Below are 22,704 nucleotides of genomic sequence, written 5' to 3' on the forward strand. Positions count from 1 at the left end.
TAGCACTATAAATCGGCATCAGTCCAGACTAGTACAAGCAGCCACACAAACACACACACGTGCATGCACGTCGACATATAAGTGCAATAATCTTGTACGCGACGCCAAACCCCATTTCACCTCACCTCACCTATTAAAGGATGATACACATTCATGTTGATACCACTCCACGTGACGATTGTATTGAACTATAATCTTATCCATTTGTGTTCAGACGCAAATTTTACTACTGCAATCATGACAAAGTGATATGTAAATAAATCATTCATTAACACAATTAATGTAAATGACAAACAAATGCGGAAATAATATAATTTAACTTGATATTACGCTTGACCTGACACTAAGACATATTTCTATGTTTACATGTTTTGATACACCTCGGGATCAAAGCGCTACTTCCAGTGATAATGCACTTCTCCGAGTGTGTGGACTTTGAGACATGACATGAGACAAGCCAACAACCCAGTCTTTCCATAAAAGGCGACTATGCTAGTCGTAAGAGGCGACTAACGGGATCGGGTGGTCAGGCCCGCTGACTTGGTTCATGCATGTCATCGTATCCCAATTGCGTGGATCGTTTCTCATGTTGTTAATAACTGGATTATCTGGTCCATTTGGAAACATACTGAGTGCGGAGTTAAACAACAAAGAAACAAAACAAACAAAACATGAGTCAAGCCTTGTACATGAATCACAAAGTTTGTAAACATGTCCCACTTAATGTAGTCATCTGCAACGGACCCGTGAAGATTCCGGGGTAGAATAGGTCTTCAGCAACCCATACTTGCCGTAAAAGTCGACTATGCTTGTCGTAAAAGGCGACTAACGGGATCGGGTGGTGAGGCTCGCTGACTTGGTTGATGCATGTCATCGATCCCAATTGCGTGGATCGATGCTCATGATGTCAATCACTGGATTGTCTAGTCCAGACTCGATTATTTTACAGACCACCGTCATATAGCTGGAATATTGCTGAATGCAGCGTTAAACAACAAACAAACAAACAAATAATGTAGTCATATTTTGGTACAGTAGATTGTGTGTAACCCGACATCTTTCTAATCCATATATCTATATTGTTACAACTGCAAATGGAAATAATATGGGTGGCTATGATCTGGAGGCTTTATGACAAATATGCATTAAATCGACCTTCAGTCTCTTCCAATATATTGTAATATAGAGCTCTAGGGACGCAAAATTCTATGTTTCTATCGAGGTGATTTGAGACAAAATATATTTATTAATGTGCATTGTGGTAATGTAACATTTTGTGATGTGCTTTTGGTTAAAGCTTGCAATCTCTTTAATTGATCATGTTGGTGCATCGTTATTTATAGGGGTGTTAACACTATTTCTTATCTAACTGTAAATAATGCAAATGACAGTGGAATTTTAGAAGTTTACTTTATTTGTTCTCAAAAGTGTTGATTTGTGAAAATTGTTTAGAGCAGACATGTTTATCCTCTTGTGAACACCTTGTTTCAACGCTGATCTTCAGTGGTCTATTCATATTATATTCATCATTATCTTGACCTTTGCGCCTCAGTGAGTGAGTGAGTGAGTATGGTTTTACGCCACTTTTAGCAATATTACAGCAATATCAAGGCGGGGGACACCAGAAATGGGCTTCACACATTGTACCCATGTCGGGAATCGAACCCGGGTCCTAGACATGACGAGCGAACGCTTTAACCACCTGAACGCCTCCTGAAATATGTTTTAGCAGATATTCGACACTAATTACTATCTAACGGTGACGTTTTTATTTATTTTATATACAGGGATGAAATCAACTAAACCGTTCCATTGCAGGTAGAAACTTTAATTGTGTCTATCTGGGTTACAAGTCTAAAAGTTCTCACGACCGTGACCACGTGGGGTGTTCGCCTGGGAAGTTGCTACAGTCGGGGTCTGTTTGGAATACATCTGAATACACAGGGGTATGGCAGCTCAAACACCAAACGATGTGATTCATTGGAAGGGAATCCAATATCCTTCTAAATAGACTGTATAGGGCGACCGGTACTGATAATAGTAAACCATGCCAGAAATGTGGTGGCCCAAAACAACACTTACAGAGCATTGTGATATTTTCAAAAATACCTTCTGAAGGTAGAAATTAATTCATTTATTCGCTTATAATTTAGTTTTCAAAAAAATCAGGTTTGCGTGGATGTGACGCGTGGATTATGCTCGGCTATATATTATTGTTGTGAACATGTAAGATGGCACCCTACATTGGTTATGATACCATCGTATCTAAATCAGATCTTTGGATAGTGTGAAAACACATCCTGTCTTTAGTGAGCACCATGGCGTCGACATCGGAAAGGGCTACCGTGGAGGTTTGTTTGCCGTGTGGCGATTTTCTTAAGCAGACACTTCCGAATCAAGTCGGTAAAGAAATACAGCCGAATTGCTTTAGAAAGTTGACATCTGATTGATCTGACGTGACCTAACACAACCTGACGCAACCTTCTATGGACGTGTCCTCAGATCTTGACATGAAATTAAGCCGAATTGTATTAAACAGCTGACATCAGATTGGCTCGACAATCTACATGTATTTTAATTGGGCTGTCAAATTTTGCTTAGGGTTCACCTTATTCAACCTTATATGGAAGTGTCCTCAGATCTCGACATGTATCATATCGGAGTAAAAGATCTGGGGTCCGTTCCACAAAGCAACCGTAGCGCTAAAGTGATCGTATCTCCCATACTTTAACATAAACTTACGACTGTCGTTGCGCTACGATCGCTTTGTGGATTTTAATTAGACTGGGCCCACTTGCACAAAACAAGCGCTACGGCTATTGTAAGCCTATGTTAAAGTATGGGAGTTACGATCATCTTAAGGCTAAGATCGCTTTGTGCAAGTGGGCCCTGGTCATGATGCGAGATGCTGTGTCTCAAGACAGGGATACAGAGCAACGTTGGTCAAGTGGTACGGGTATATTTTGGTCGAAGTAGTTGTATGGCCACGTGGACAGCACCTGCTGTGACTCAGGACAGGACCAGCTTCTCCAGCTGCAGCATGGGCGCCTCCACCAGGATGGCCAGCAGGAAGGAGAAGATGAACGACATGCACACGTAGCCGAAGAAGCGGTACACCTGGAATACATAACAATACAGTCGTAGTTGTAAAGATCATGTGTGGCAGCTCTACGAACTTCGTGACGTGGGGCGGTCGGGCGGCTTGTGAATAAAGCGTTTGCTCGTCACGCCGAATGGCCTGGTTCGATTCCCCATAGGGGTACAATGTGTGGAGCCCATTTCTGGTGTTCCCCGCCCTGATATTGCTGGAATATTGCTGAAAGCGACGTGAAACTATACTCACACACACACTTGGTGACATGGTGGGGTACAATTTCAAAGTCATGAATTTGTACATGGTACCGAAATATAGACATCTGATCCGACTCCACCTAAATCCTCTCATCTGCTCTCTCTCTCTCTCTCTCTCTCTCTCCCTCTCTCTCTCTCTCTCTCTCTCTCTCTCCCTCTCTCTCTCTCTCTCTCTCTCTGACGTTTTCCCCAATTTTAAGTGACGTGTCCCTACAAATAATGGCACATAGTTCAAACTGAAGGAATCATGTGACGACAAAGAAATACAACTATACTTCCTGTCTGAATAGGGCTTAGCTGTTTTAGTTGCTCATTAACGTCAATGATATTTGGATCTTTTACAGCAGAGACTTCAATGAATCTTGCATAACCTTCTTATGATATAAAAAGGGGCGGTAGGGTAGCCTAGTGGTTAAAGCATTCGCTCGTCACGCCGAAGACCCGGGTTCGATTCCCGACATGGGCACAATGTGTGAAGCCCAGTTCTGGTGTCCCCGCCGTGATATTGCTGGAATATTGCTAAAAGCGGCGTAAAATCAAACTCACCCACTCACTATAATATAAAACATAATAATAACATAACTTACAATATATCCAGATGAATAAAAGAAGAGTGACCGCATAGTAGCAGAGTCTGTCCTGATTAGGATAAGATGTATGAGGTAGACCCCGTATGTGAGTCGAGAGAGAGGTTGCCACCAGGCCCAGGACAACATCCAGTCCACTATGCCTGGGGAAAGAGAAAGATTGTAGTGACAAAATGGAAAACATATAGTAGGGTGTGATCTTCCCGAGACAAGGGCGTTAACGGACTGTTAACGTCCAGTTTCCACACTTGCCGAACTAGGCTGGCATTCCGGAGTGACATATTTGGCTGGACTAACGAGTCCGTGCTTAGTCTATTCAAAATCGCGCAACGAACTACATGGATTGCAGGACATATGTGCCGCCAATATAGATATTTTGCAAATCTTTTCATGTTTTTAATCATGTGCTTAAGTGATTTGATGCACTTCGCGGCGTAAGACCCGTTTTATTACAATATATGTCTTGATTATCGATCAGATCGTTTTGACTGGGCGCGGCCATTTTGCTTGAAGCAAATGCAAGTGATATGAGTGATGGAATCTGATTGGTCAATAGGAGGGACATAGAAGGGAAATAACTCATAATAGCCACTGGTGGCGCTACAATCGAACCTGGAAATTCAAGCCAAGTTCGGCATGGGTGGAAACTGGACTTTTGTAGTCAGTATACGCCCTTACCTCGGAGAGATGGTTGGGTGTATGCCACACTTACAACTACAATCAGACACATACTTGTTCATTACGGACCCATTTGAGCTTTCCTCACTCCAAAGATAGTCAAATCAAATGTTTTTCGATAGTTAGCATTCCATTTATGTCGAGCAATATTTTAAAGCTTTAAAAGGGTTTTAATGTCGACAGAAGAGAACATTTCCATCAGTCCAAACACTTGATGTAATCGAAAACGTACAATGGCCCTGATTTTGGCAGAGTTTTTGGTTATGGAACGGCTTATGTCGCGTCTGTATACAACCACGGACTACAATCTGGGACTATATCAACAATACATACGCACCTGCTTTGCCCTTGCAGCACATGAAGATGTCCCACGCCAAGACCAGCCTCCAATGTAATCCACTTTGACTTAACCATCGCTTACCTCAGTACCAAACTAATCAAAGTCCTTCAAGTGGTTGTCCATAGTCAACTTTCCCTCATGTCAAGCAATATTCCAGCATCTACAGCCTTTGTAGTCTACATTTCACACTTTTTTAGATACAATCTTGCATGCGCATGTCACGAAGATTTCAAAGAACTTCATACGACGCTTGCTCCATACATTTAAGGCCTCAGTAAAGCTTTCAAAAAGTTAACACGTGGAAGACCTTTCCAAATTTGACACATCAGTGACAAAAATGATCTTATGATGCCTTACCTTTGCATGTGTTTGCAACATGTGCGACCGGTAGGGCATGAAACGCTCACCTTTTCGCGAACACCTGGACACATGCTTGTGATGCAATCGGAATCGTATAATGGCCTCTGTTGCTTTTAGCAGAGATTTCTGATACGATTTAGGAACGGCTTGTGTCGCGTCTGTATACAACCACAGACTACAAACTAGGACTGTATCAACGATACACACGCACCTGCTTTGCCCTTGCAGCACATGAAGATGACCCACGCCAAGACCAGCCCCCACACGGGTCTACACAGCGTCTCGTGAGCCGTCCTGGCATCATTCCCCCATCCGGGTCTCCCCTCACCATAGTTATCATAGGTGTCCAGTGTACAGGCCCCGGCCGCCACCAGCGCCAGGAGCCACCCCACAACTTGCAGGAACTGGAATTAAAACAATACAAATCGTTTGATGACAGATGCTTGTGTATAACCGAATGAATTTTCATTTTCATTTGCAGCTTTTAAAAATTCCAGGACCCCAACACCCCAGCACCCGGAATATCAACTAACTAACTTGAGACATCTTGAGCTCCGATTTCTTCCTCTGAAGGATGTAGCCTAGCGCCATCCCTATGGCGAATGGTCCAATCCTGCACCAAGGTTTTACATACACCCTCATAGAGAACTCGGTTCCATTACTGAAACCAAATAGTAACAGAGGATTGCAGGCAGAACATCATCGTCTAGTAAACATCAGCAAGCTGTCACTTGGTGTCAAGTTGGACATTTACTCTATACTCGAGTGTGCGGATTACGTACACGTCAAGGTACATACTGATTATCAGAAAGCATCGTAACTGAAGCCTGCTGTCTTATGCAGGGCTCCAGATAATTTTTCAGCATCAGGAGTACATACGAAACATTTCAATATAGAGTACTGGCAAACCTAAAGAGTACACTTAGAGTACTGAATGGAATTTAGTGGATTAATCTTGTATTTAGTTTTGGATATGCACCACAGCATTGCTTCTCTCGTGTAAACAGGTCAATAAACAATAAATAATACTCTTTTCGTTGTAGCTGTATATCTGTAGTATAAGGCGCAGCCCCTCCAGGGAAAACATCCGAGTATTAGGAGCAGAAATGTTTTACATGTATCCCTCCAGGAAAGTCAGGTAAACGACCAGGTGATAACAAAAGTGGTCAATACAAATTTGAAATTTGAGATACATCACTAGACATGACGATTTAACATTTAAATTGCATTTCAAGTTCTACTAGGCATTGTTTTATATGCAGAGATTAAGATTCCCGTGTGTTTTTTCTCGTAAACTAAGCCGGAAACAACAATCAGCTGTATACACGTATTTTCACAATCTACCGGTGATTCGGTTAAAAATTACCCAATAATATTATAAAATAACTTTAAAGAATTTTGATGCAAATATCGGCAGAATTGTACCTGAAACTATTATTTTATCAGGAATAATATTTTCCAATATCGTGTTATTCTAGCTGCAGCTTTACAATATATATTTGTGCGACCTATACTCAAGAAAATACGCTGCTTGAAATCAGAATATCATTTTGGGGGAATATGTCCATAAATGAATGTTAGACCTTACATGTAGGCTGTGATGCGTGTCTGATACATTTTCGAAATTATTCCCCACCGTATGCTTCATATGTTCATCCGTACATGCGCCGATATGGCCTTTATCTGGGACCCTGCTAATGGTATGTTGGCTTGTTAGTAAAATCTAATGACATCAATGGCCGAGATACTCGAGAAGGCTACACACTGGAATAGATCGCCGTCGATGGAGTGGGTGATGTAGGCGGTGGAGACGATGCTGGTGAGGAGGAAGCCAAGAATCACACCTAACCCATCGACCTTAAGAATCTTGCGAGCAGTGCGATTCTTCATGCTGAAACTGAAAAGACGCCACAATTAAGAGTGAAAGAGTATACTTTTACGTCAACTCGATTCGTGCAATGTCTTGGCGGTCGGGTAGCCTAGTGGTTTAAGCGTTCGCTCGTCACGCCAAAGACCCGGGTTCGAATCCCAACATGGGTACAATGTGTGAAGCCCATTTCTGGTGTCCCCCGCCGTGATATTACTGGAATATTGCTAAAAGCGGCGTAATACGAAACTCACTCACTCACTCATGCCATGTCAGCGCTTCATACAAAGGCCGTATCGGACATCCCTTGAAGTGCCGTTAAAAATAACACATACAATAACACACAACGAACACAGATGCTACAAGACACCTAGTCTGCCATACAGAACCTGAAACAATATATCCAATACAGATCATGAAAGTCTATAATATTTGGCAAGTCTAGATAACTGCAGTATCAGGGAAATGAACAGAAAGTTTCTAGGCTCCTTTTTATTATATTTTATCACCATAATTTAACAACTGTTTTCTTCTGTAAAATAGTTCATTTCAGAGACTTCATGTTAGTTTACAAGACACCCTACCTCAACGCTAACGGGATCAGTGCCAGTGGAGCTACCACGTAGAACTGCATGTCGCCCGCCAGGTACCACCCCCAGCCTAAACACTGAAAGAAAGGAGTATGTGAGTTAATAAATTTTCCTTGAAGCAACAGTCAAAATGGCAATCGCAATGTATATCACGGGGATCTGTATATAACAGAGTCTGACTCAGGAAAACATGTGGACAATAGCATGACCCACAACGTAGGTCACGATGCAATATTGGGATAGGCCCATTTTCGAGGCCCGTAACGTAAATTTTACAACAGAGACATATGTGTTATAATTGTAACTGTTGCCTTTGAAAATTATATGTATATTTTCACCCTGCCGAATGATCTACTTTTGACTTTTTAAAATATTGTTGAACAATTGTATGTTCATTTTTATTTTGACCACTGGACCCATGATTTTGGATAAACGTAATCCAAATGATACAATGAAACGCCAAAGCATCTGTCCGCCACGAAGACAAATGCAATTACCCATCTGTCTGCTACGAATACAAATGCAATTACCCGTCTGTCCGATACGAAGACAAATGCAATTACCCGTCTGTCCGCTACGAAGGCAAATGCAATTACCCGTCTGTTCGCTAGGAAGACAAATGCAATTACCCGTCTGTTCGCTGCGAATACAAATGCAATTACCCGTCTGTCCGCTACGAATACAAATGCAATTACCCGTCTGTCCGCTACGAATACAAATGCAATTACCCGTCTGTTCGCTACGAAGACAAATGCGATTACCTGTCTGTTAGCTACAAATGCAATTACCCGTCTGTCCGCTACGAATACAAATGCAATTACCCGTCTGTCCGCTACGAATACAAATGCAATTACCCGTCTGTTAGCTACGAAGACAAATGCGATTACCTGTCTGTTAACTACAAATGCAATTACCCGTCTGTCCGCTACGAAGACAAATGCATTTACCCGTCTGTCAGCTACAAATGCAATTATCTATGTGCCTGCTTTGAAGACAACTGTAAGCACCTGTTTATATACCAAGTAGACAAAAGTTACCTTTGTTTTCTCTCTGTATACATTATTGATGTAGAGTAGATTTGTCCACCAGTTGTCAACACAAAACTGGGAGTCGGCAGATCCCATCCAAGTCGGGCCGTCAGTCAAATACACCACCAGGAACGTGTTGATGAATATCACGTAGGCGTAAATGGGAGTCAGTCTGACAAGAAACAATATACAGTAAACCTCGGTTATAACGAACTCAAAGGGACTTCTAATTTTAGTTCGTTATAACCGTAGTTCGTTATAAGCATATATACAGCATAACTTCAGCAAATAGTCGGGACCAAAAAGTAAGTTCGTTATATCCGTCAGTTCGTTATTAGCGAGTTCGTTATAACCGTAGTTGACTGTATCTTATAGACATAGGTCAAACCTATCCAAATGAGTTCCATATAAATTATGCTTGTGTAACATAGCGAGGACCGTACTACCACTACACGCCATACGTCAATTGTACTATGTGAACACAATTACATTTTACAAATAACTTTAAAAGCGAAATAATTTAGCAGATGTGGTACTACGTGCGGACCATTGTGGCGTTAATAATCCAAAGACTGTTTTACACAAGACTGTCAAAAGCGCACAGCTCGAGAATCCCGTGGGCAGAGGGATTTTCGGAGAAAATAACAACCTGTTGTAACAATGGTAATGCAACACTAGAGGTTTATAAGTGATTCGTAAACACACAGCATCGTACCATGGAGATATCCTTTGATTTTGGAAATGGTTTTGTCGCTTTTATTTACAAACATAACACCAGCAGCTGAGAGCTGACTGACCTCAAGTAGCGGTGGACGTAGTACAGGATCATGTGCTTCACCTTCAGACCTCCAGCCTTCTCCGTCTCCTTCAGGAACAAGTACGTCACCAACAGGCCACTGCCAACATAAAATATTAATTTTGGAGATCGTTTTTTGTTTTTGTATTTTAAATGAGTCTCCGTAATTGTCATCTTTGTTACATTATAAAGAAGCTTTATACAGTTGCAATTTGGAAACTCCTTCGTTGACATTCTCTCCTGCATTAACCATGAATGTTCGTTGACTCAGTGTGCGGTGTGAGTACAATGTGAGTGTAGTCAATACAAGCATACGTCGAGTACAAACTATACATGAGTGCAAATCGAGAACACTTTGAGGAGACTGATTGTACATATACAGTACACAATTAGAACACTTCAAGCACATTTTGAGTACACAGTACAATGTGGGAATGGGTGTGATGTTATGGCCCGTTCCCTTCAAATAAATGCTTGTTAACCCACTTTATAAAGAGAACTAAAAACAACATTTGTAATTGTTGTGTCTGAGTTTTAGCCCGGGGAGCTTTCATGTATAATTATAGATCAACATTTTGAAATTGTAAAGTCAGGAATAAAAGCTCGAAAAAAAGACAGTTTTTACGATTTTATTTTTATTTTTTCAACTGTTAACAAAGAATGATATATAATTATATATTTTAATTATACAAACGCCCAAGGCTCGAACTTACATCAAAGCAACTTCAGGTATCTTAAGGCTCGTGCATTACGTATAGAGGCATCGTAAAAACAGTATTGTGAAATATGTTCTCAATTTACCAAGCTCTAGAATTGTCTTTTCTGTAATAGGGATATCATGAGTGTGTGAGCACTGTTTAACGCCGTTAAGTGGTATTTTTGTAATATCACGGCGTGCCAGCATTCCCACATTCCTATAGGTAATGGCACACCTAGGATACGCAACTCTACGCAGCGAATACATTAATAAAAGTGAGAAAGCGAGTTGAACAGTATTTCAGTTATTTCACGGCGTGTCAGCTTGATGTGGGAGGAAAAGCCAGAAGTGATGCAATTCTTAGGCTTTACCACTTTGGTGAAACCAACAAGCATTGGTATGGTGCTAGGATTCGAACCCACGATCATAGGTTCTAGCACGCCTTTGGTTTTAGTTTTGAAATGCAGTCTATATATTGCCATTGGTACCTTGGTTTTAAAAGCATTGGGCATTGGAGTTTGAAAAGGTGTTACCATTTCTGAGCATGCATTGATTTAATCAATTTACTGAGCATGCGCACCATTAATGGAAAAAGGGCGACAATGCCTCATTATTATGCCTCATGTCGCACAGTTTTAACGTCTCTTGCACACAGTCTAGACAGGGCGAAAAGCAACATTTGTTGATCTGGGAAAGTGTCGCGTTGTCGCATTGTCTCACTTTGGTAAAAAAAATGTTCATTCTATGAGCAAAATGCGACGATTCTTCAAAATGTGGCATGGTCGCGATGTCTCGCTTGGGTTAATTTTAACGCGTTTTGCTTGTTTTACTCGTTTTTGTTAGGGCAACCAAGCGACAGTGTTAAACACAAAACATGGTTCAGCTAATTGTAAGAAAATATGAATATGAATACAATGTATATGCAATTTACTGTGACCTTACCTGAGCAGGAAGAACGAGTCGACTGACAGAGTTGCGTTCGTGATAATTTGGAAACTGAAGCTCTGTGTTAGTCTGCCGAATATTTTTGGGTTCTCTGCAAAACATATGACTTAAGAATTTATCTGCCATAAAATCATTCTTAATACGGCCATGGTTTGTAATTAAACGCCTAACTTGCAATGTATCTTAGCTACCGTATCTAACGTAAACAGTTGAAACCAATCGTTCTACTCTGTAGTGCTATCTGGGATGTTACCGTTGCATGATGGGGGCTGTTTTTACTCAAGTTCAACAAGAAGAGCCATTTGACCTCCCACAATTATCAGAAATAAACATAATACGACGCACATTTAACTTGTTTGGTTTAAACGCATCACGCATATTGTGCGTGTACATGTACATCACTGGATTTCAAGTTAAGTTCTTTTACTATCGCAGGATAAGCAATCAAAGTTGACGGATCCACTTCAGATGGGTCATGAAGCGAAATGGTGCCACTTTAGTAATATAATCGTAGATTATTTTCTCGAAATTTCGATTACTTTCTCGTAACTTCGATTATTTTCTCGTAATTTCGATAGCTTTCCCGTTATTTCAATTTTATTTCAAAACATCGAAATTTTCTCCTTACTTCGATTATTTTTTCGTTATTTCGATTATTTTCTCATTATTCAAATTATTTTTCGTAATTTCGACTATTTTCCCGTTATTTCAATTGTATTTTAAAACATGGAAATATAGAAAAACATTATCTTTCTGCGATTATTTTCTCATAATTTCGATTTTTCTCTTATTTCGATTTTTTACTCGTTACTTTAAGTATTTTTTCTAAATTTCGATTGTATATTCGTTATTTTAATTTTACTTTGAAAAATCGAAATTTCGATTATTTTCTCGTTATTTCGATTAGGTTTTCGTGATTTTAATTGCTTTCCTATTATTTCAAGTTTATCTGGTGAGTTTGATTATTATTTCGTGTTTTCCACAATTTTGTTTTTGTACCTGACCGTGAGACATCAGACAAGGTGCATGTTTTCGACGGACGGAAGAACACCAGGCGTTTCGTATTATACAGCGTGAAAGGGTAAATCGTTTATTCACCTCAAATTTATAGCATCCAAAAGTCGTCTACTAAGGTTTTATCTTTGACTTTGTCGATATATGTGCTTATATTCAATAATGTGATTCAGACAATAGACTATCAACGTTCTAGAAAAGTTGCATTTCAAACACGTACTGTACTACCTATCCAAAGGGTGTGTTTAACGTAACCAATGTCTCAACTTTTCTATGAAATTTGTTCGTGGTGATAATTGAATTGTCCTTGAAAATTGTGCCACTAGTTCTTCCATGCAGCCGTCTCATTTGTATGCAAATTATTGTCTCATTCTTATGCAAATGAGAGCGCTAGACGAAAAGGGAGACATTGGGTGATGTACATTTTTCTTGAAGAAACCTCAAATCTGAAACCAATAAGCAGAAGACACATTCAATTAAGAACTTAAAACGTTGCTTGGAGACTTCCTTCAATTTAGCCGGTTCGGGATAAGCACTGATATGTGTGACATTATCTGACAAATACATCTTCTAAAATTGTTAATATTTGCACCAATATGCATGATATTGCACGTATTGGCCGACACTCAAAGTGTTTTCCGTATATGAACACTGAACGGTTACACAGTGGCTCCATTGGGCTTTCGTAGAAATGTACGTTACATATCAAGGAAACAAAGATAAGGGTGGATATAAAGCAGGACCATACAACAGCAGAGGACTACATGTATCTTCAAACACTTCATTTTAACTATTTTGAAGAGGCATAAAACATTGCTGATAGAAACAAGAATATCTGGGCAGGTGCTTTGCTTGTATCATATATGGATTAACAGGTTAACATAATTTTACTTCCTTCATGATACTTCATGTCCCGTTTAGAGTTTATAAGAGAAACAAATAACTGATGTATAAAATGAAAATGTGAAACTCTTTAGATTACAACATTATGTCAAGAACATTTATCAACACGCAAATGCAAACATAAAATAATGGTTTGCCATACTGTTTTGACATATAGCTAGACAATTGCCAACTAGCTGTAGAAGGGAAATTTCAAATGTAACAAACATGTCAAACATTCACGAAGAACGAAATGAAACATATGGAACGGTTGTCAAATAATTTAGAAATATATTGCTTCAAGTATTCTTCAGATCTAACTTCCTTTACAAATTAATACCTATGACATCAAAGAAATCTAAGTTTTACATTACATTCAGTTGTGAAGGTAAAGTTGAATTCGTGAATTTGCATTAAGAAACTGTTTATGTAAAAGCACTTGCAAGTACATTTTGTTTCTTAAATGCCAGACATTTGGCAGAAAATGTCTTACTTCCAAAATTTACAAAATAGTCGTTTCTTTTTGCGAAAGTTGTTAAGCAAAATAGAACCGCATCTCAACGCGACACATTAATGCAGTTATTTTTTATCTTCTTTGAAACATGTCCACAAGTTATTGCACGATTGTAATCGATTGTAATCAAATGAACAAGGAACACAACATCGATCTGCTTAACATAACACTCAATTTACATTTAATAAAACAGTCCAATAAATGACCGTGTACAGCACAAATAATGTTGGATTTTAAATGTTTAAACGCAACAAGATACTCATTTCATTTGTCTGCATGCTATTTTGCTCTTCACAAACAGTAATTGTACAACAAATAAGAAGGGAAGAAAGGTGTAGTGTCACAATATTTGTTCTTGGACTTTTCTTGAAGTAGCACATGCACGTTGCGCTGAGGTCCCGTCATACGTCCAAATTAGGCTCGACTGGTTGAACTAGCTGCTGAGATTTTTATATGAGGAATAAGCCCTGTACAATAACAATCCGAAAATATAACTATTACTAAAATGGAAATAAATGTCACAGATGGTGTCTGGTAAACCCCATCTTCCCGAGGCAAGTGAAGTAACTGACAATACAAGTCCAGTTTCACCCCTTGCCGAACTAGGCTGGTATTATTGAGTTACATTTTGGCTGGACTAACGAGTCTATGGGTAGTCGAATCAAAATCGCGCTCCGAAATCGAAATCCGGTTCGTAAACTGTCATGCAGATTTCGGTCGATTGGAGGATTTGCAAAACATGTGCACCGCTAACTCGTTGTCAACAGATATTTTCTAAATCTTTTCATGTTTTTAATCAAGTGATTTGATGCACTTCGCGATGTATGACTCGTTTTATCACATTATATAGATCTTGATTATCAATCAGATCGTCTTGACTTGGCGCCGCCGTTTTGTTTGAAGCAAATGCAAGTGATACGAGAGTTGGAATCTGATTGATCCACAGGAGAGGCAAAGAAGGGACATAACTCGTAATAGCCACTGGTGGCTCTACGATCGAGCCCAGGAATTCCAGCGTAGTACGGCAAGGGTAGGAACTGAACTTTTAAAGTCAGTTAACTCTCTTGCCTCGGGAAGATGGGTAAACCCATTTGGATGAGTGGCGAATTAGGATTTACCATCACTTTCACTATAGCTAGTATTTCAGTTATAACAGCGAAACCCACGAGCATGGTACAGTGATCACAAACCAAGGATCCAATTCTGGGCCAATCTGGGATTCGAACCAATCACGGGCGTTTCCTGCCAGCGATGGGAGGCAACACTGCACAGCAAGGGCACATGAACTGTTACCTTTGCTTGAAACAAACAATGCTACACAGGTGTACTTTGATTTTTGGATACACAATGGTGACCTACCTGCGTTAGGCATGAGAGTGAGGAACGTGTGACCCAGAATGACCCAGCCCATGCTGAGGACCCGGATGCCGTTAAGACAGGTGAGAGATCCAGGTGAGCGTTTGACGCTGAGGATCTTCTCCCCATTGCTGACGGCAGAGAAACACAACAGGACACGCTGCCATACTGAAAAGAATGCATCTTTGAGAAGCATCCAGATCTGACATGTAAAGGACATTTTATTTTGTGACATCTTCACTCCTAAATATTACGCGTGAGTGTGATAACCTCCTATTTATTTATAATCACGGCATGTTAGCTTAGTCTGTGAGGAAAGCCCAATGTGGAGTATTTCCAAGACTTTTACCACTTTGGTGAAATCTACATGCACTGGGTATGGATCCCGCAGTTGAGTATAGATACTCCAATATTTTAATTGTTCCATTTTCAATGTGAAAGGAAATTGTTATAATTTGAACAAGAGTTATAATTAATAATTCTGACTCTTGAAAGGTGTTCATGTAAATATTGTTGTGTGCAAGTCATTTTAATGGCGCTAGAAACTGTTGTAAACTATATGTTTAGTAATTTGTCAGTGACAGCAAATTATTGAAATACTGGTAAAATGTATCCAGTATATCCAGGTCTATCGCGATTTGAACAACAGTCAACAGCAGTCAGTACATTCACGACCAACTCGTGTTACTCCGGGTACAAGCCGAATAGCGACTCGTGCCCCTCTCGTAGCCATTTTACGACTGGGTTCCGTCTAAGCGCAAACGGGCATAGCTAAAAGATTTGTCAACTCATTGCGTAATGATTCACGTATATTTTTCCCATATGAACATGGCAGGCTTGACCGCTCGAAATGTTTCTGGATGGGACAGTTCTAGAAGGCTTGCTGCACCTATACGAGAGCGACAAGAGTGAGATGATTCGTGACCTTTTCGACCTGATTTATTTTTAATCTTCTTTCTAAGCCTGGTTTGGATAGTACCGTTTTTGGAAGCAACAAATTCCTGAGAACTTCCGACACTATTTAGGAACAAAGAAAGGCCTGTTTCAAGACAATCCACAGGGCAGTTTTAGGGTCTGTTACTTATTACTGCTGCCATGTTATTTGACTTATTGAATTGCCTTTTTCAATGAAACCGTGTGTTTCAATATTTTTTATTGATTAATGTGTGGCCATTTACTGATTTAACTCTGTTCGAAACGGGTTCTGTGATAAAGCCTGCGCTTCAATTTGGAAATCATCTCGAAGCAAAAGTGATTGTAGACCGGTCACCATCATTGAAATTAATTACTTGTTTGGAGGTTAAAAACATTAATGCATAACCTACACTTGGGCTTATATTTGTTGTCATGTTCTTTGTCCTCTGATCGGAGCTGATGGCCGCCGTTAGGATATACAAAGTGTCCATCATTTGTCTCCTGTACTTTCGGACCAGCAGGGTTGTCTATTCCAACAGTCTCCACGTCGGGTCGTGACTCGTCCATCAGCTTACGTCCATCTACTGCCCCATTACCCTTTGACGTTTGTGGCACCCCCACGTCGTGAGACTGAAGCTGTGTGCTGATCTTAGAGAGTTGAACTGCATCCAGTCGGGGGGACACAGGAACCTGATCACGACGACCTTTGGTAGCCCGGATGTTCATGTCTAGAGCTGTCCCCACGAGGACCAGACAGCCCAAGATGGCCGTCAGGACGCTGTAAATGATTCAACAAAATGACATTCACATTGAATGCGTTTTACTGATGTGTATGCATTAATGTCTCTACGTTTATTTTCACCATGCTCCTTACCTTGGTCTGAGAAATAACCGTAATCTCCATTGTTGAATAGCTGACATCTGCAACGTTTCATAGTGAGCGAATGTCAACAATATCCAAGTTATATCACGGTGTCTTAAAAATAATCGAGGTTTGGCCAGGCAAACCAGGGATTGATAGCATGAACAAAGGTCCACGCCGTCCTGGCACGATGGCACGCCATCAGCAAGGTGACATAACAGACAGAGAGATGGACAATTTACTCAGAAACAGGTCACCGGCCGATCATACATTTATGTAGCACGAGAAAACACGAGTATCTATTGTTTCATAAATGAAGTTGTAACATACTTTAGTATATAACAATTTCATTTATGAAACAATAAATATTTTGGTGTTTCTTAATGTGTAGGTATTTGCTAAGAACATACCAATATTATGAAGGACAGGTTTATCATATAATTGCATTAGCTATTGAAGTTCGTAAGAAATGTAGATTAAGTGTAATGTGTCGAGCGCTACTGTGTCTGAGTGGGATGTCCATGTTATGCTGCGGCATGGTATCTCAGTTGGCTGGCACTAAAAACCAGCTTTCGACCGGAATAGTACAAGCAGCCACACATACACGTGCATGCACGTCGTTATATGAGTGCAGTACTCTTTAACTCGAACTTTGAACCCCACCAGATACGAAACGATGCATCAAGAACGGCAGCCACTATGGGTCAAACATTCCCAGAAGGCCGCAAGAACTCCTAACTGTCAAGACATATCAGTATTGCAAATATATTTCCATGCTGCCATCACTATGTGATATATAATTTCATCAAGATATTATTCAAGTTATGGCGTGGTAAATGTTCGTCGCCGGCCTGCTAAAGTGCTGATAGCTTGATGGTGTACAACACAAAAGAAGTCAAAGAACCTACACCATGACAGTCATGATCCCTAAATTCGTCCTGATTAGTAAGAGTACGGTTTCGACAGAGTCACTGTACTGTACTTACATAGCTCCTACTGCGGCACTGTCATCACCGACGGGGCCAGACTTGATCTCCGCATGGCACACCACACCCTTTACAGTCATGTTGACCTGTGACAACCCTAGAACATCAACAAGTCCACGGCATAATAGGATTGACAGTATACAGGACACACATACGTATACAGTTAAAACATAACAGAAACTATGTTTGTCGTAAGAGTAACGGGATTGGGTGGTCAGGTTCGCTGACTTGGTGGATGCATGTCATCGTATCCCAATTACGTGGATCGATGTTCATGATTTCAATCACTTGATTTTACAGACCGCCGTCATATTGTTGGAATATTGCTGATTGCGGCGTTAAACAACAAACTCAATGGTAGTCACCATGTCTGTTGGGCTAGGACTATGTCTCTGTTAATCAGTGGGAGTCACCATGGCTGTTGGGCTAGAGCAATATCTCTATTATTCAATGTGATTCACCATGGTTGTTGGGCTAGGACTATGTCTCTGTTAATCAGTGGGAGTCACCATGGCTGTTGGGCAAGAACAATATCTCCATTACTCAGTGTGATTCACCATGGTTGTTGAGATAGGAGTATGTCTCTGTTAATCATTTTCAGACACCGTGATTGTTGGGCAAGAACAATGTTTCTGTTAACTAATTGGAGTCACCACGGTTGTTAGGCTAGAACTGTGTCTCTGTTAATCATTGTCAGACACCGTGATTGTTGGGCAAGAACAATGTCTCTGTTAATCAATACGAGTCATCATGGCTGTTGGCCTAGATCTCTGTTAGTCAAAAGGAGTCACCATGGTTGTCAGACAAGGACCGTGTCGCTGGTAATCAGTGGGAGTCACCATGGTTGTCAGACCAGGACCGTGTCTCTGGTAATCAGTGGGAGTCACCATGGTTGTCAGACCAGGACCGTGTCTCTGGTAATCAGTGGGAGTCACCATGGTTGTCAGACCAGGACCGTGTCTCTGGTAATCAGTGGGAGTCACCATGGTTGTCAGACCAGGACCGTGTCTCTGGTAATCAGTGGGAGTCGATATGGTTGTCAGACCAGGACTGTGTCTCTGGTAATCAGTGGGAGTCGCCATGGTTGTTCCCCTAGTAATACATTTTCGAAAGTTCATCAGTCTGGAAACTTACCAACTTTCCAGTCACATCGGCAAATTCGATATACAATGATATCATTACAGCAGACAGTTTGGTCGATTTCAATTAGATACTAAGGTACTGTGTTTCAGGGGCATTTTATAAATAATTATTATTAAAGATAATCATTGCAAGTTAAGCAACATAAATGCATAAAATATTTGATTCTGTGATCATATTTTAAGGGTGACAACGAATCAAATATATAGCTCAAGTTACTAGAACTATGAATAAAGAAGACAAATGATCTTCACCGGTCACTCCACCCAGCTGCAAACATTCCACTGATAACACTATGACCCTCTACTCACATCTCTGTATACCACTCTTGACACTGTTACTGCCGCACGTATCAGGGACACTCAGCTACAAACATTCCACTGATAACACTATGACCCTCTACTCACATCTCTGTATACCACTCTTGACACTGTCACTGCCGCTCGGATCAGGGACACAAAGCTACAAACATTCCACTGATAACACTATGACCATCTTCTCACATCTCTGTATACCACTCTTGACACTGTCACTGCCGCACGTATCAGGGACACACAGCTACAAACATTCCACTGATAACACTATGACCATCTTCTCACATCTCTGTATACCACTCTTGACACTGTCACTACCGCACGTATCAGGGACACTCAGCTGCAAACATTCCACTGATAACACTATGACCCTCTACTCACATCTCTGTATACCAGTCTTGACACTGTTACTGCCGCACGTATCAGGGACACACAGCTACAAACATTCCACTGATAACACTATGACCATCTTCTCACATCTCTGTATACCACTCTTGACACTGTCACTACCGCACGTATCAGGGACACTCAGCTGCAAACATTCCACTGATAACACTATGACCCTCTACTCACATCTCTGTATACCAGTCTTGACACTGTTACTGCCGCACGTATCAGGGACACTCAGCTACAAACATTCCACTGATAACACTATGACACTCTACTCACATCTCTGTATACCACTCTTGACACTGTTACTGCCGCACGTATCAGGGACACACAGATGCCAGTTGATCATTATGGTATTTGCCATCGCGGAGAACACGTTGCCAACCTGTACAGACATAGTAACATGACTGTGAGTTAGTATTAATAAGTATCAATTACAGTATTAACAATCGGGATAGAAAAAAACGAATAGTCATATTTACACATTATAAGGTGACATGCTTACCCTTTTAGCGAACACCTGGTGTCATCACAGATTTTCAGTGATCCATTCATATAATTTTCACTGCTATGTTGCCTTTTTAATGGAATTTGTTGAGACTGGTTGTTCTCTGGTGTTCCTTGTATGTTCAAGAACCTCTAAAGGGTTATACATACCGTTCCTGCCACCATGCCTATCAGCTGTGGAGGTGGACTAATGTAGACGACGCAGGTGTCCCCCTTTACTTCTCTACCCGAGGTTGGGTCCGCCTGACTGGGTCCATCAAGACATTCGTCAAAGTTGCCGAAAAAGGTCGTTGCCCCTTCCATGATGGAGGTGCCAGGTTTTCCGGACGCATCCAACACTGCAAAGTATCACCTCACTTAGTTCCGAATGTATGTATGTGTGTGTTTGCGTGCGTGCGTGCGTGCGTGCGTGCGTGCGTGTGTGCGTGCGTGCGTGCGTGCGTGCTTGCTTGCTTGCTTGTTGGTTTGTTGGTTTGTTTGTTTGTTGGTTGGTTGGTTTGTTTGCTTGCTTGTTTGTTTGTTTAACGTCGCAATATTACATCTAGTTAGTTGTTTAAATATTCCAGCTAAATGAAGACAATCAGTCGAGTGTGCACCAGACAATCCAGTGATTGGCGTCATAAGTATCTATCTTAGCAGATGGGATACGATGACACGCATCAACCAAGTAACTGAGGCTGACCACCCGGCCTCGTTACTCGCCTCGTACTACATGCATAGGTATGAGCAATACTAACCGAATCTTAACGGGATATAATCCGAATGTAAAGCGATACACGATCAATTTGCGAGTTGGGAAAGGATAAATGTTTGGATAAGTATTATTATTCATTTGCGTTCAGGTATTACAACGACACTGGTACTCACTGCTAAGAGCCCACGGCTTCCCCTGTAAGAGATCGACCAGGAAAGTATCCACATCTTCAGAGCAAGTCCGCTCGTCCGCTCCCAGTCCGCTTGTGTTTGACTGTATAAGCCCCTTCAAGATGGACGGCAGTTGAGGACCAAGGCTCTCAAAGAGACCTGCGATAGACTCCAGATTGACGTCCCCACCCCCCATGAGAAGCGGCAAGAGGGAGTTCCCCATCCCTCCTGGAAGTTTATTCTGCATGGCCAAGAGTGAGAGTGGAAGTGAGAACGTCGGTGATGTTGTGTTGGTAGAGGGAGTGGTGTTGGCGGCGGAGAGGAACATGTTGACCAACATGGAGACGAAAGGGTCTTGTCTTGGAACAGTGTTGCTGGAGTTGGCATTACCCGAAGATGACGTGACTGCATCTAATGTCGTCGCCTCGACGTTGCTCGTAGGCAACAAGCCACGCGCAAGAGAAATATTCGATGAACTTGATGTTGGTTGTGGTGCATTTTCTGAAGACATAAGTCTGCTTGGTCCAGAGGTTCCTAGTTTCTGAGGAGCTGTCGTTCCAGCTCTAGTATGGTCCCCGGCTGTGTTCTTTGGGGAAACAGAGTGTGAACAACACGTCCTATGTAGCAAGAGACAAAGGAACACAAACACCGAGTTGTATTTCATTGTGCAGTTGTGTCAAATTGTAAGGTTCCAAATTATATCTGTATAACAAGGGAAGACGATAATACCATTAAATTAAGCAGTGATTTCTCCTCGTTTCGCTATGAGTGCACATGGTTGCAAGGAGCGAGTACCGTTGCTTACTGTATACACCGCCCCTGGAGGTGTATCCTGTCGCCTAGAGGACACGACCGCGTCGAGTGGACAAGCCCTATCTCTGTTTGTATCTTAAACGTTTAGCTGCTCGTAATATAGAAGTTGGTCAAGTACCCGCAGTGACCGAGTCACGTACAGCGTTCCTCTTGCTCCAAGTTTTTCTGGCTGCTGCCTCATCTTATGATTATGTCGAATAGGACAGAGTGAGTGTGTATGATTACTTAAGCAGTATGTTATCAGGGTAGTGTCAACGTGTATGTCGCCGAGAGAATCAGCTCAGATTGGAGATGAGAATAAGATGAGTTCAAACATCTTTAGTCGGTTATAACTGATGATAAACCTGACCAACCTGTCTGTCAGGATCACCGAAACCCTCTTTGATGCGTATATATATTTTAATATTTAATAATGATGATAATGATAATGATAATAAATATTTGCATATTTGTACAACGACAAATATACATCCTAAATCATGGTCAAAGCGCTAGAGTATAACACCGGTCAAACGACCACACGATTTTCATTCTCAGCTGCCTGGGAGGTATACAACCGAAGTTGCCTGTTAGGCGCTAGATGGTTAACAATCACATTAACAGCTCATCCTACTTGAGATTGGTGAGATTCTGAAGGGGTTTGGCGGGATTGTGAGGTATGTGGGCGTGATTGTGAGCGGTTTGGTGATGATGAAGGACGTGGGCAGGATTGTGAATGGATTTGGTGGGATTGCAAGAGACAAAGGCGTGACTGTGAGACGGTTTAGGCTGGTGATGTGTAGAATGCGAGTGTGTTTTTGTGAGTTGGGATTGTGTGTAGGATGCCAGTGTGTTTTGTGTGTAGGATGTGAGATGGGTTTGTTTGCAGGATGTGAGTGGGGTTTGTTTGCAGGATGTGAGTGGGAGTT

The 22,704-nt window shown here is 41.2% G+C and overlaps 1 protein-coding gene across 1 annotated transcript; it reads right to left on the reverse strand.

Annotated features, from left to right (window-relative positions):
* Positions 1-2,922: 2,922 nt before the first annotated feature.
* LOC139465354 (O-acyltransferase like protein-like) lies at positions 2,923-21,647 on the reverse strand. The gene is made up of 15 exons (XM_071247057.1): positions 20,987-21,647; positions 20,270-20,457; positions 19,892-19,997; positions 17,769-17,865; positions 16,331-16,698; positions 15,009-15,173; positions 11,237-11,330; positions 9,599-9,697; positions 8,811-8,973; positions 7,768-7,850; positions 7,082-7,213; positions 5,854-5,977; positions 5,528-5,720; positions 3,939-4,081; positions 2,923-3,117 (listed from the first exon to the last, which is right to left on the reverse strand). The coding sequence occupies exons 1-15, from the start codon at positions 21,645-21,647 to the stop codon at positions 3,010-3,012; spliced, it is 2,724 nt and encodes a 907-aa protein (XP_071103158.1). The 3' UTR covers positions 2,923-3,009.
* Between the last annotated feature and the right edge of the window lie 1,057 nt (positions 21,648-22,704).

Source organism: Haliotis cracherodii, unplaced genomic scaffold, assembly GCF_022045235.1.
Source record: "Haliotis cracherodii isolate W230 unplaced genomic scaffold, xgHalCrac1.p SCAF_18, whole genome shotgun sequence".
NCBI classification, from domain to species: domain Eukaryota; kingdom Metazoa; phylum Mollusca; class Gastropoda; order Lepetellida; family Haliotidae; genus Haliotis; species Haliotis cracherodii.

Excerpts from the sequence above, each read along its gene's own strand:
- LOC139465354 (XM_071247057.1), bottom strand. The coding sequence starts at position 21,647 with ATGAAATACAACTCGGTGTTTGTGTTCCTTTGTCTCTTGCTACATAGG. Across the intron at positions 20,458-20,986 it reads GAAGCCGTGGGCTCTTAGCA|TGTTGGATGCGTCCGGAAAA; the intron begins GTGAGTACCAGT and ends GATACTTTGCAG. Across the intron at positions 19,998-20,269 it reads TAGGCATGGTGGCAGGAACG|GTTGGCAACGTGTTCTCCGC; the intron begins GTATGTATAACC and ends ATGTCTGTACAG.